We start from the raw sequence: 14,587 nt of genomic DNA on the forward strand, positions 1-14,587 counted from the left end.
CACTTTCCATTATTTTCCTCTCACCTAAACAAATTTCTTCCTCTGCTGCTATACCCAGATTCCCAGTTCCCTGGTTCTCAGGGACTCCTTATAATGTGAGTCAAACCAAGGGGTTAGTCAGCATAGTCGATGTGAACTAACCAGTATAATCAAGGGGCCTTCTCCTGGACCCTCTTCACTCTTAAACCAGTCTCTTGTGGTTTCTAGGTTGAGCTGTGGCACTTTTTTATGGAGCCTCCGTACGCTTTACCTACCTCAATTAGTTCTCGATAAAATACCGTTGAAATGTGTTCTGATTTCTGCATCTTAATCTGATTTATATGTAACATCGCTCTGACTGGAAACTATACACAAAGAAAATCTATTTGTCAATGCCTAAGAAGGCCATTTCTTCTATATACCCCGAGAACACTGCAAACTGCGAGGTTCTAATGAACCCTGAACCCTGATCTCTTATTCCCCCTTATCCTCTGACTCTGCTTCCTCTGCCAATTTCTGCACCGTCATCGTCGCGCTCAACAATTTCAACAAACTAATGTCCTTACTAAAGCTAGCAAAGAACCAGTTTCGCAACTCGGTAAAGTTTTGGGTCCTGTTCTCCAACCCAAAGCTCAATAATGTCTGCACCTATAACTCTGCAGTAGTACTGCTGATAGTCTTCTTTCGATTTATGCCTTGGAAATTACTACAGCAAATGAACTTACTCCCTGAAAGATTGGGCGACTACCGACGCTTCTGACTTCACATTCTCACACAGCGTGGAAGAAGACATTGTTCACTTTACAATAAATGATTGGTAGAGGGAAAATGAACAAACGGGGGATTGTAAAGTGCCTTGTGATTCTAGTTTTCACATTGCGTTAAGTTTATCAGTGGGTGAAGCTGCATTGATAATTGTAGGCTGCGAATGAAATAAACAGCTGCAATCACAAATGAGAAGTGTGCCGCTCATCGCTCCAAGAAAAAGTTTCAAATCAAGATCGATTTAGGCAAAGGTAACGTGGCCATTAATAAGACTTCTGATAGGTACTGTTGTTTAATAGGCTGATATTATAAGAGAGCATACCCATTATGTCATTAAAAGTATTACTTTAGCAATGGGGAATTTGGTCCGCTTAGTTGATCAAAATGGGTTCAGAATACCTGAGGTGAAAAGTCTGCCGGGAAAACCTTCCTTGCAGAATCCATCCCTATCTCTTAATAGTAGCAGTGACTGCTCCAGTTTGGATACCAAGTTGGAGTCCCGAGTATGTGGGGAATAAACCCACACACGTGACCAATTTGAGGCCCAATCGGCTAGAACCCATAACTAGCTAAGAAAACACTTTTGCAATACTCGTTTTAAATTCCCTGAAATCCAACCCCTTAGCGTGTGCAGTTACTTGATGTTTACAATAGTCATATTAATGTCACGTGGTGGCTTATGTTTATACACGCCTTTGCTATGTGGCAAATACTGCCGCTAAGCTAACCTTTTTCCAACGTCAGAATAAGAGGTTAAACTTCCTAAACATACTATTCCACCACCACCACAATATAGCCTCTCGCTATGCTATGCGCCAAATGCATTTCCATTTTTCAGAATGCCAACAAGACTCAAAAGGGTTATCACCATGAAACTGTTAATGATCTAGTCAAAGCTGCTAAGTTAGGCTGCAGGATCTGCATTCACGGAAATTTGATTCGTGAGCAGTTGGGCATAAGTGTAGGCAACCATGCCGTTTCAGAAAGACTTATGCTCCGTTATGAATTTCGTTGGATTGGTGTTGGTGAAAGTTATTCTTGGCTCTATTTCGGATTTGGCGTCAAACCTGAGGAAATTACATTCCATGTTGATTTTCAATTGACAATTCATGTCCACGAGGCAGGTCTGATTCCTGTGGTTTCAGACTATCAGAGCTTGCTCAAATCGGCGAAGAAAGACTTGAAAAGGAGGCCCTGGAACGTCAGGCGAGAGAATTTCGAGACCCGAGAAATATCCTCAAATACACAAGATGAGGCCGCAATGAAGGTGGCTAGAGGCTGGCTTCAGGAGTGCAGAGAGAATCACAAGTCGTGTGATAACATGTACAAAAACAGGAGATTTGGCTGGTACCCCAAACGAATAATCGCAGTCGGAGATAATGACAACGGGATTCGCCTTGTGCTCACAGCTGAAGAAAAGGCTATAGGCGGTTACGCTACACTAAGTCATTGTTGGGGAAATGACCCGTCTTTTCTCACCCTGACCTCGGACAACCACGAAGGATTTCGGAACAAGATTCCAGTAGCCGTGATACCTAAGAGCTTTCAGGATGCAATCTATGCGTGTAGGCGCCTCGGCATTAAGTACCTCTGGATTGACAGCCTCTGTATCAAACAGTCTGGAAAGGGATCAGACATCGATTGGCTGTATCATACAGCAGAGATGGAGAAAATATATTTGAATTGCATTCTCAATTTGGCTATCGTCCATGGTTCAAATCCTCACGATGGGGCATTTGTTGACCGAAATCCAGAATTTCTGCAGGATTGTCAAATTTGGGCGCCCCGGCCGGCTCTTGAGCTTGACTACATCTCATCAAGTCTCAAGGGTATCAAACCATGGCAGCGGTTCCGAGATAAAATTACAAATCTTTGGGGGGGTTCCAGCACAATATGCCGCCGTCTGCGAGAGCACTTCACACCCGAAGAACTGAGATGGTGTGGAATCTTTGTCCCTAGCTTAGACTTCAGCGACTGTCGTGAAAACCAACCTCTCACCTCCCGCGGCTGGGTTCTGCAAGAACGACTCCTCTCTCCACGAACGCTACACTTTCAGATCGATCGAATCGCGTGGGAATGTCAAGAAGCTGTACGGAACGAGTACTTTCCTTCTGGCCTGCCCTGTGACTGCGATTCTGACCCCTTCCCAACGGGGGTGTTTAATATCTCCCTTGAGGTGGAGGATAAGCAACCACACCCCACCAATTCAGAGTCTAAAGAGGTAATACCAACAGCGCGAGCAGTGCCTTCGCCCGCCTGTATTATGCAATACTGGAACTTGGTAGAGGATTACACTAAACGCGAGTTGAGTTTCCCAGCTAAAGATAAGCTGGTGGCATTCTCCGCGGTGGCAAAGCTATTTGGCCCGGCATTCGGAAACAGTTATATGGCGGGAATATTTAGACAAGACATGCCTCGCAGTTTGCTGTGGACAGGGTCTGGCACTCGCAGGCAAGAGCAGTGGAGAGCCCCGTCATGGAGCTGGGCTAGCGTTGATGGGATCGTCAATCTTAAGTCATGGGCGACAACTAGTAAGAACAGGAAAGAACTGGCGGAGGTGGAGGACGTAAACACCGAGTTAGTTGATCCTAGCAATTGCTATGGACAGGTCACATCGGCAAGGCTTCATATACGGGGGGTAGTTTTGCCATGGTGTATAGAGCAGCGCAAGGGAAATAACAAACAAGAAAACAGAGAAGAGGGACAAAGACCTACGGCTAACGAGGCCACGGAAAGTGTGGGGAGTCCAGTTCAAGCATGCGGCATGGACTCTGGAAGTGATAGAGCCCCAAATGTTAAATTTGAGACATCCTTCGTCGAACTTACTTATGATAATCCCTATCTCGTTCTTGGAAACCACGTAGGATTCGGCATTAGCTTCCAAATCAGCTGTGATGGGGGTATAGATCAAGATAGATCGCAGCTAGATGAATGCTTTTTGCTTCCCATCTTGGAAGCTACCGAGAACACGTCCGAAGGTCTGCTATTGCTAAGGGAAGACGATGGATCTTATACTCGCTTAGGCATTTATGACTGCTTGAGCCGATGTATTGGGCTTGAAGCGATAGAGAACGGGGCAGAGAAGCAACTTATCACTATTGTTTGACCAAGGTGAGCAGAATATCCAGTACGCATTCTGCGGAACTTCCTTCTTAACATCTCTAGTAATTATTTTGATCTCGGAGGGGATGCCATTTCGAGTTTGCTTAGTTGAGAGGGTAGGATGCGGGATTTGATGATTAAGGATGGTGATGAGATGCTGTGAATTGGGTAACGCTCCAGAAGGATATCTTAACAGCTTGAATGCTTGTATTTATTAGTTATTGCGTTCATTGAATGTGAATAGAAGCTCACCTTCAGTCCTTCCAAGCTGAGCGTGTCTGGAGATGACGGACGAGTCAAATGTCGGTTACAAAGACAGACCAAGTTGCCTAGAGATGGAGGCTGGCGCCTGCCTGGATATCACGCTCAGGCTGGTAATTTCGAGGTGGAGTCTGTTGGAAATCCGAGGTTGGAGTTGGAAAGTTCCTTCCTAAAGAAAAGGAATGGGTGGAAAGGCTCATGTCATGTGACATATACACTGGTACGAATTCTGCGACGTTTGTGAAGAGCAATCGGAGATCTGAGGTTGGGATCAAGGTGTTGCGGGAGACGAGGAAGTCAAGCTTCTTGATGGGTGGATGTGCTCATGTCATGTGACATATACACTGCTATTGACTTGTGCTGGAGCAAAGTTCCTTCTTTGAGCCAGGAAGGAGTATGAAGTAAGAAATGAATCAAAAAACATTTAGTATCCTCATGGCCTACGGTGTTCTCCCCGAAAATCTCTATGCTCCTTATGCCAGATAGAAAAAAGGGCCGGCACGTTAGTAATTAGGGCTGCTTTTTCCTGGACAGAGAAGAACCAAACCTACCTCATTTATAACTCCCCAAACATGAAACGAGGCTTCGTCAACTTCACCCAGCTACTGGCCCGCGACTTGAAGATCTGTTTTCATTTGCATTATCTGGACATACACCTCGAACTCCAATAGCCTTCCTCTTTTCCTTCCATCTAGTGACCTCCTGTAGTAGGCAATCCCAACGCCACCTTAAAACTATCATAAATCAACCACTGGAACGCGGTAAGGGTACTAGATGAAGGAGTTAGTTGTTTTCCTGTTTCAAACGGGTTCGGGAGTAGAAAAAACTCATGTTTCCAGTAGAGGAAATCCACAGAAGGTGGAGAACATGAGACGAAACATAGGAGAAGGGGGAGAAGGTAGAATCAAAAGGCCAGTTTTCCTTACCCAATCATCGCAATTCGGACGGGTAGTCCATTCCACAGCCCGGCAAAACCAACATTTTTATAGATCCTGCCAATAGCCTGACCAGCACCTTCACCCGCCTTCCTGTCCGAGTTCAACTTGGACACCATAACATCAGCCGGATGCGAGATGACTGCGCAGGCAATACCTGCAATGTAACCACCAAGGAAGGAGACTCCGGTTTGTTGGAGGCCGTTGTACGATGACTTGGGCTTTCCGAGACGGTTGTATATGGCATCGACGGTTTTCTCGAAGGTTGCAAATTTACACATCGTGTATGGGATCTGGCGGGCCCAAAGGGGGTAGAGTCCTTTGTAAAGGCTGTCACTTTTTTAGCAACTGTGGCAGCCAGATAAGAAAGGTTAATACATACCCAGCATAACCCTCCTCTTTAATAACTTTGCTCATACCCTCCCTCAAGGTACTCGCGAATGGAGGCAGAGTGGTCTGCATCCTGACCTTGATAGCTTCGAACGGACAGAGCGCCAGATCCGCGATAAACTCAGCACTCGCACTACCGGCCAAGAAGATGGCTGTCTTATTGGCATCGGGAAACATCTTCTCGCCGTAGAGGTACTTGAAGACCTCATAGAACCCATATTTTCCACCACCCTGGAAACAATATCCGACGAACGTGGGGGACCAGCCGAAGAAGACCCCGCGCAGGCCCTCGCCCTTGTAGATGGATTTCCATGCGCCAAAGTTAGATTTGTAAAGGTTCGAATCGACTTGGCGACGGCATTTTACGAGATCGAGGGGGGTTACGGCTGTGTGGGTTGGACCGCAGGCTGGGGGGTGTGTTAGATGGTTTGAACCAGGGGGTTGGAGGTGGAGGGGGAGAGGGAGAGGGAGAGGCAATGCGCACCGATTATTCCACCGAGACCACAGGCTGCGAAGTATTTGCCGCTGTAGAGCTCGATTTTAGGCTTGGGGAGGGTCTTTTCGAGGACAGACATGGTGATATCGGCTCAATTGCGAGTTGTTGTGGTGTGTAGATGTTCCTGTTCGACCGTTCGGGTGAAACTCGTCAAGTAGATAAAGAGCAATAGTCTATCTACAACGTCACGATATGGATCTTGGTTGTCGCGGTTGCTATCAAAGCAGCGCAAGCAATTGGCAGAGCAGGAACAGAACAGAACAGAACGGAGTGGAGAGTGGGCAGTGGACAGTGAAATTGAGTAAGAGAAGGAAGAGAGAGAAAGAGGATAGAGGGGGGATTTATTCAAGAGGTCAGTGTCAGTGTCAGTCTAGTGTTGTTGTTGATGTGCCGCCTTTTCCTTGATAGGGTGGGGTCGCCCGGTTGCTTCGGATTGCAGGGGTAGCTTCTAGTAATTCCCGTACGTCATTGGCGCTTGAAACCTACGGGGTCGACACAATTCTCGGCTGACTGTGCATTTGCAGGAAAGACGCACGTGATGATGAAGCGTTTAGATATAAATAGAAACAAGATTATAGGTAAAGGTGTACCTTAGTAGAGTCTTGACTAGCTTAGCTTAGTACTTCGTACCTTAGCTCTTCGATTCCACCTTTCCGTCATTTCTAAGTTTATTCGTTCAAAATAGTCACGTGAGTTGACCCCCCTTATCGAAACGCTTGGCGGATTATTGGCACAGTTGACCTATATCACAGACGCCTTGTACATTTTTCCTAACATGAATCTGTTCAAATACTCAACTCCTTATTCTTTCAATAGGGTTCAATCCATGTTGTCTTGGTGGGATGATGACCTCATAAACACTGGATGGATATATATATATTGGTGATCTGGTTGGACGCTGAAGAGTGGCAGGTTCCGTAAAGGAGCATCCAGTTGGATGACATTGACAAGTCGTTGGTCCGCGAAAAACGAGACGCGAAGGGTCTTGGGACACATGCTATACGAGAGAGAGAATGGCCGTACATGGAGTGGCTCTAACACTAAATAGAACGTGCGGCAAGTGAGCCCAAGACACACTGGCGAACAGTTATCTCCACAGTCCATGAGTCTTTTCATTGTCGAAATAACCTCAGGAGGAATATCGACGATTCTAGTTGTAGTAATTATACCTGAAGAATAGATTAACAGGAAGTGTCTCGTGATTAAGTGTCAAACATACGCTTGATCGCCCCCTAGGAGGTGGTGTTTCCTTGAGAGAGATGCACCATCTTCACATTGATGACTTGTGTTCATTGCTCGAGCTTGACCTTATCAAGCTCGTGGTAGTGGCAGGAATTGAGGTGCTTCCACATATCCTCATCGAGTTGAAAGCTTCTATGATCTTTGATTTCAGTCTCGCAGCGGTAGCAATTCCAAAGATTGCCGTGGCTATCTGGAGATCCCAGTGCGCCTGGACGTCTTATGAATGATAGATGTTTCTTGCGAAGATGTTCGATTATCTCATCCAGATAGTAAAGATTGAGATCATGTTGGCAAAGTTGATCTTCACAGGAGTATAACTGTGACATGAGTACTTCTCTAAATAAAATAAAGTTACCGGTAGACAGTCGTATGTAAAGTATTTTTCCTGAGTTCGTGTGAAGAATGGCAGCAAGACGACGTAGATAGTTGAACCAGTGATATGATAATTTCTAGAGATTAAAGTAAGAGATAGTAGAACCCCTTTAAATACAGATACGCCCTAAAGCGGGGTAGATCAGAAGCGGGGTAAGTCCCGTTGTTCCCGGTGCTGGTAATGTCGCCAAGGTCTCAGGGGCTCGGCAAACAATATACTAGCAACCAAATTCTCTCTCATTATATGAAAACTACCTGAAAATGTTACAAATACACGGGGATCTTTAAGTCAAAGAGAGAAAAACGAGGCTTGCAATACGACAGATGCCGTGTAAGTCCGATCCTTTATCACGTGTCATGCTGAGTAATGAGATTAAATCTTAGCCTTGTGAGCTAAAACACCTGCCTACTTCTAACAAACACCACCTTCCTATTTAGTTCCACAAACCGATCAACTTATGCAGGAACCGCGATTGTTCTTTGCGCTATTCGTACACATGATGGGCAGACGGGAGCACACGAACCCTGCGCCGGGAACGTCGCAGTGAATACCCCTCGTGCTCTCCCTTATCGACAACTACCGCGCCTCAACTTCCATAGACGGAGGGTTACCTCAACTGAATCCCCCTTTTTTTTTCCTTATCACAGGTAGGCATAATCACAAGAGGCTCTAGTGGTTGCAGTACTTCACGGGAGCTGATCACTACACCAAACGGTATGTACGTATGTACACATGTAACGTCTCCTTTCCATCCTCATCCCTCGCGCGCTCTTCTGAGAAGTGATCCTAGCATGGAGGGACCAAACAAAGTGGCTCTACCGCACAAAGTCCATCACTTGTCTGTATACAGAGGAAAATGGCGGTTGGAATGCTGGGGTGCTAACAACCCCTCAGCCCTCATGGTTGCAATTGTGTGGAGTGCTGGAGCTACCAACAGCTGAGATGGAACCTTCCTAACTATCTGATGGGCCAAAGGTGTGCCTGAGCCTTTGATCTCAGGATTTATAAGTACAGCAAGATGTTGCAATTATTTGTTCTATTTTCTACTCTTGTAACAAGCGCTTCTCATTCATTTGAAGTTTCCTGGGTCTTTGATAGATCTGTCCACACTCCCTCCATATATTTCCCTATCCATTATTTATATCGCAGTCTACCAAAATGCATTTCCCCACAATACTTGCCAGCTTTGGCCTTCTCGCTAGCCTAGTATTAGCAGCCCCTTACAAAGCCTTACCCCGCCAAGCTCCAGGCGCTCAGAACGTCGTCTACTGGGGCCAAAACGGTGGCGGGACCATCGAGAACAACGACCTATCCACCTACTGTACATCCACCGCTGGCATCGATATCATAGTCATATCATTCTTATACGAATTTGGGAACGGCAACAACATTGCATCCGGCACGATCGGACAGTCCTGTTTCATCACCAGTGCCGGAGTAGGCCAACAGTGTGACGCTCTCACCTCAGCAATCCAGACGTGCCAGAGCAACGGCGTGAAAATCATCTTATCCCTCGGTGGCGCGAGTAGTTCGTGGTCATTGTCGTCCCAAGACGAGGCTGAGACCATCGGCCAAAACCTATGGGATGCGTATGGTAATGTGGGTGCCGGTAGCGTGCCCAGACCCTTCAACAGCACCTTTGTCAACGGCTGGGATTTCGATCTCGAGAGCAACTCAGGCAACGAGTACTTCCAGTACATGATCGCCAAGCTACGCTCCAACTTTGCTTCCGATTCGGCCAATACTTACTACATCACCGGCGCACCGCAGTGTCCTATCCCCGAGCCTAATATGGGGGTGGTGATTAGCAATTCCCAGTTCGATTATCTCTGGGTTCAGTTTTACAACAACAATGATTATGCTCCTGACCCATGCTCGCTTGGATTCAACGGTAACGCGCCATTCAATTATAACGACTGGGTGACTTTCATCGCCGATACGCCCTCAGCGGACGCAAAGGTGTTTATCGGTGTCCCTGCTGCTCCGCTAGCCGCTAACGGTTCGCCGAGCGGCGAGATATACTACGCTACGCCAGACCAGGTCTCCAGTCTCGTGGCTGAGTATAAGAGCAATTCGCATTTCGGCGGCGTCATGATGTGGAGCGCTGGATTTTCAGACACAAATGTTAACAACGGCTGTACTTTTGCTCAGGATGTGCATAGTATCTTGTCGACTGGCTCGCCCTGCGGGGGCGGTAGTGCATCGAGTACCACGACGATAACAAGTCAGACTTCGTCTACCTCGACTGCGACATCGTCGACGTCTGCGGCTACAGGGACACCGGTGCCGGAGTGGGATCAGGTGAGTACTTGCTTTTGCAATTCAAAATTCAGAGGATCTGGGCACAGCTAATGAGACACGTACAGTGTGGTGGTTCAGGCTATACTGGCTCAACCGTCTGCGCTACTCCATATTCTTGCGTTGCCATCTCGACCTCTTGGTCGCAATGCGAATAATTAACAAGAACGGAACGGGTTCCCTTTAATTTCATTGCATTTACACGGCGTTGTCTGTACCGCATATATATCGTATATGATCTTATTCTTGAACATATACTTTATGATATAGATATATGTTTCTTTGGGCATTTGGAATCGGAGTTTGTGTTGTCTTTATAATGGTTAACATATTATATTGTATCATCATATCATAATTGCTTTCCGTCTGTTATACTCACTCACACCTTCCCTTCCCTTCCCTTCTCGTCATCTTTCAGCAGCAGCTTTATTTATATAAGAAACATACATGTAACACGCAACATGTGCCCGCCGTCGAGCGCAAATTAAAGAAAGCAGAATCTGCCATTGCGACTAATGTTACAGATGTTTGATGAACAGAATGATGACTTTTACGAGTACTCTGGCATAATAGACATTGCAATAAATAAAGAAGTACGTATAAAAATGAAGGACTCGGCTGGGAATGAATGATATAAATAGAAATTCCGAGGTGGTATTAAAAGAGTAAATAGACAAGCCAAGTACTCTAGTCTTTTGCTGCAATATACCTTAGTTTTACTTGGAACAAAGCTGCAAGTGTAGGTAGTTAATCGTAAGGTATTTATTCATTCTTGCGGGCACAGCTTGCCAGTACTATAGCGAAGACGCTTCCATAAGGATCAGGTCTTCACGTGATAAGGTAATCAAGAGGTTGCAAGGTGCGGAATCAGCCGTGAGAGGTTTCGCAAGCGCATACGTACGGCAAGGCCCTTGAGGCATGGCAAGGCAAGGTCCGAAGTGTTGGGCCGGCTCTTATACTCGCATCCATGGTTTATCCAGCTGGTCACTCTTAGTAAGTAAGACTGAGTTTACCGGAGAGAAAAAAACATGGAAAATACGGAGTAACCATGCAGGATGCGATATTCCGTTTAGTAAGTAGAGTAGGTACACGGGAGTGGGGATCTCCGTCAATGGTGGAATATTAGCAGAAGTAGCGAAGCATCGGTGGATTTGCATTCCCCGACCACGGAGCCTTATCAGATCGGTTTGAAACACCAACCACGTGGCTTTATTCTGCCGTCCCAAGGCACATGTCTACCAAACACTCCATCCAAACCACCTACCTCTGTAGTAAACGTGTTATCCTGCCCCTTCTCCGGGACCGGAAATAACCCTTCTGCCCATCTGCTGCAATTAAGTTTTGAGTGCGACTGCCGGACGGGGACAGCATTCTTTGTTGGGAAATGGTATTCCGTTGTACCTTGCAAGAACCAGGTAAAGGGGTCGGGGTATGGTCGGGGTACTGTACAGTATGGTCCCAGGGAGCTACAGTAGCGAGATGATCTGATAAGATTAAAATCAGCCCCGGGACCCACGTACTCTGCCCAGGTGAGACAAGAGGCTTGGCTGTACAGGTAACTTGATGACTGGATGGCGACGTTGGACATGGTTGGGCATGATGGTGATGGTGATGGTGGTGGAGGAGGTACTACAGTATGTTCCGGTGATGGTGTTCCGGTGCGAGGCGATGATGCGATCGTAGACTCATTCCGAGTGATGCGCTGGGGAGAGTAGGATTGGTTGGGAAAAGAGTGGTGTGGTGTGGTGTGGTGTGGTGTGGTATACGAGTAGTGTGGTATAGTGTGGTACTCGTACAGTAGGGTGTTGTTATTACGATGGAGGCTATTATGATTATGTTTATTGTTAATAATTAATAATTATATTATATACAGCAGGTATGTATATGTATTTAGATCATACTCGTATACCGTCATCGTAAATGCCCGAGCCTTTCTTCCTCAAGGACCCACCTTTTCCATCTGATAAAAAGATGCAAAGGCCTCGGCTCCGGTGCCGCTCCCTTTTCAACCCAAGCCAAGAGTCAAGACAACCCTCGCCACCTACACATACATACATGACACCAACAGCCCTTCCTTTTGTTATTTCTTCTACAACCATCCCACAGGACCTCTCCAATGCAATAACAACAATCCCACTCAATTCTTTCAATTGAACTCATCCCAGTTGCATGCCTGCTCTCATTCTTTATTCTCGTTGCACTAGACTTGCTTGACCGCCACCACCACCGCCTCCACCGTACATGCTTCGACGTGCAGTCCGTCCAACCGCAGTCATGAATGTCTCCCGACCCCACCAGTTCTTACGCACCGCGACAACCTCGCACTGCATTCCCGAAGAGCCCATGGCTTCTTCATTGCCCAAGTCCACGGCTCCGTCACTCACCTACTCTTCTTCTTCCGACGAACCAGAAGAGCCGCCCATCCGCCCACGACGCGCCTCCACAAAATTGATCTCACAAAGTGCCGCAGATGTACAAAGGCTCATTGGTGAGCCTGGCACGAGGCTGATTGAGAAGTGCTGTGGAGGAGGCTGTTGCATGACTGCCGCAAAGACCGACAAACTCACATTCCAACGAGTCCCTCTTCCCGACAACGACGCCTTCCGAGCCTTGCAATTGAAGGTGGGATTAGTCCCTACAACATTTTCCAATCTACCGGAACTGCCACCAAAAACTTACTCCCTCGAGCCGGTCAAGAATGCTGCTGCCGTTACTCCAGCAGTGGACTCGATTTCTGCAGGCGAAGCAAAAGACAATTCAATTGATTTTACCCCACATCCGGTCGATCCTCCGAAAGTCGATACCTCGATCCATCCACCCAACTTTGTGCAGCCACACCCTCCCTACAATTGCTACTCTGCGAAGATCTTCACTGCTCGGGAGCTTACAAGACCGGGTGCTGAGAAGAGAACATACCATTTTGATCTCGATGTCACAGATTACCCCGAGGAATTAGGCGTTGATTTCAAAGTTGGAGGGGCGATTGGGGTAATGGCACCTAATGAAGACGCACTGGTAGACGAACTACTAGATCAACTTCTTGTTCCGCGATACCTACGTGATCGTCCAGTTCTGCTAAAGACAGAGGGTGGTCGCTGGCCTACAGTCTGGGGCGCGGAAGAAGCACGAGAAATTATCACTACACGACGAGATCTCCTAACTTGGTGCAGCGATATCCAATCCTACCCTCCTACCAAGCCTCTCCTCCGCCTGTTGGCCGAATACGCTTCCAATCCGAATGAGAAGAAGATCCTGCTGTATCTGTGCAGTGGCGAAGGACAAAATGTATTTTGTGATTTCCGAACAGGACCACATGTTACCATGAGCCAACTCCTTCACGCCTTCCCAAGCAGCAAGCCACCTCTCGACCACCTGCTATCGCACCTCCAGCAACTTATGCCAAGATTCTACTCTCTCTCCAACGACCCACACGACTCCTGTGTCCCTAGAGCCGGCTGCTCCCGTCTCGTTGAGATTGCCGTCACCGTCCACGAAACACCCAACTGGACAGGTGAAGAACGTACCGGACTTGGAAGTGGATTCTTCGAACGTCAAGCCAGAAAGTTCATCGAGGCAGAGAAGAGAGGCGAGAAACCTGACCTTAGAATCCCCATGTTCAAAGGCCTCATGGCGAACCCACTCGCCAAGGAATTTGTCTCCGATGGTCCTATGCTGCTCATCGGTGCCGGTGTAGGTGTAGCTCCATTCCGAGGCTTCGTTCAGAGACGTCTGAAGAACGCAAATTGTGCAAATAAGGTCTGGGTTCTTCAAGGCGTGCGAGATTCGCTACTGGATGAGCTGTATTCCGGCGAATGGGGCGTGCATGAGGATGAGGTTAAGAAAGTGGTACAGAGTCGAAAGGGCGAGGGCAAGGGAAAATATGTTCAAGATGAAGTACGCGCACAAGCCGATCTTGTCTGGTTCATCATCAATAGTTTGGATGGGCGAGTCTTCGTCTGTGGTTCCAGCAAAGGCATGGGCGAAGGTGTTGAGGAGGCCCTGCTTGATGTGGCGATGATGAACGGGAATGTCAGTCGGGAGGAGGCGAGGGAGTTTTGGGCATTGAAAAAGGAAGCTGGACAGTATATTGCCGAGACGTGGTGATTGATGATTGCACATTGGATCAAGTTGTATAGTATGATTTTGGCTACGTTACACTTAACAGGCGTTTGTGGAGTGCATGGCGTTTAGATGGGTCAGTCACATGACAGACAGCAACAAGCAATTGTTGGTTGGCTTGGTTTTTGGAGGCAGCTTTAGATGATATATGCCAGCTCTTGCTTGCTTGCTTGGATATGAAAAGCCGATCGATGTATATTTTAACAATCGCAGGCATTACGGTAGCAAATATAAAACATGTCATACATGCAATTACGTCCTACCTAGTTCACTTGTGCATCTTAGCGTGAATTGGTGTAGTTCAGGAGGCCGTTGTTGAAGGTTATGCGCGTGATGTTGGGGGATGGTAAGGAGAACGCCAGCGTTCCGAGAGAAGAGACATCAGCTGCGTGCGTGGAAGTGGATAGTGAAAGCAATTGCATTTTGGCTTTTTCTTTCTTTCCTCGCAGTTACTTTTGATTTCCTCGTTTCTTGTACTTGCTTGATAATTAGATAAGTGAAATATTCATATAACTTTTTGACTGGCCGGGTCTACTTAGATTATAGCAATAGCAGTATTTGAAAGACTTCTCCAGCTACCAGTGTACAATACAATAAATAGCTGGTCTGAACCCGGCGCCATTTCAC

At 47.0% G+C, this 14,587-nt stretch overlaps 3 protein-coding genes across 3 annotated transcripts; 2 read left to right on the plus strand and 1 right to left on the minus strand.

Moving 5' to 3' along the window:
- Nucleotides 1-4,798: 4,798 nt before the first annotated feature.
- On the minus strand, nt 4,799-6,007 carry PIC2 (Mitochondrial phosphate carrier protein; the record flags this gene model as incomplete). Its single annotated transcript, XM_031145295.1, has 4 exons — nt 4,799-4,877; nt 5,034-5,372; nt 5,425-5,839; nt 5,917-6,007. The coding sequence occupies 4 exons, from the start codon at nt 6,005-6,007 to the stop codon at nt 4,799-4,801; spliced, it is 924 nt and encodes a 307-aa protein (XP_031009560.1).
- A 2,694-nt stretch (nt 6,008-8,701) lies between these two features.
- Nucleotides 8,702-9,999, plus strand: chi2 (Endochitinase; the record flags this gene model as incomplete). The annotated part of the gene is made up of 2 exons (XM_031145296.1): nt 8,702-9,844; nt 9,910-9,999. The coding sequence occupies 2 exons, from the start codon at nt 8,702-8,704 to the stop codon at nt 9,997-9,999; spliced, it is 1,233 nt and encodes a 410-aa protein (XP_031009567.1).
- Nucleotides 10,000-12,115: 2,116 nt separating this feature from the next.
- LHYA1_G000305 (putative FAD-binding protein) lies at nt 12,116-13,945 on the plus strand (the record flags this gene model as incomplete). Its single annotated transcript, XM_031145297.1, has 1 exon — nt 12,116-13,945. The coding sequence occupies one exon, from the start codon at nt 12,116-12,118 to the stop codon at nt 13,943-13,945; it is 1,830 nt and encodes a 609-aa protein (XP_031009566.1).
- Between the last annotated feature and the right edge of the window lie 642 nt (nt 13,946-14,587).

This window comes from Lachnellula hyalina (assembly GCF_007821495.1).
Source record: "Lachnellula hyalina strain CBS 185.66 chromosome Unknown contig00004, whole genome shotgun sequence".
Taxonomy (NCBI): Eukaryota; Fungi; Ascomycota; class Leotiomycetes; order Helotiales; family Lachnaceae; genus Lachnellula; species Lachnellula hyalina.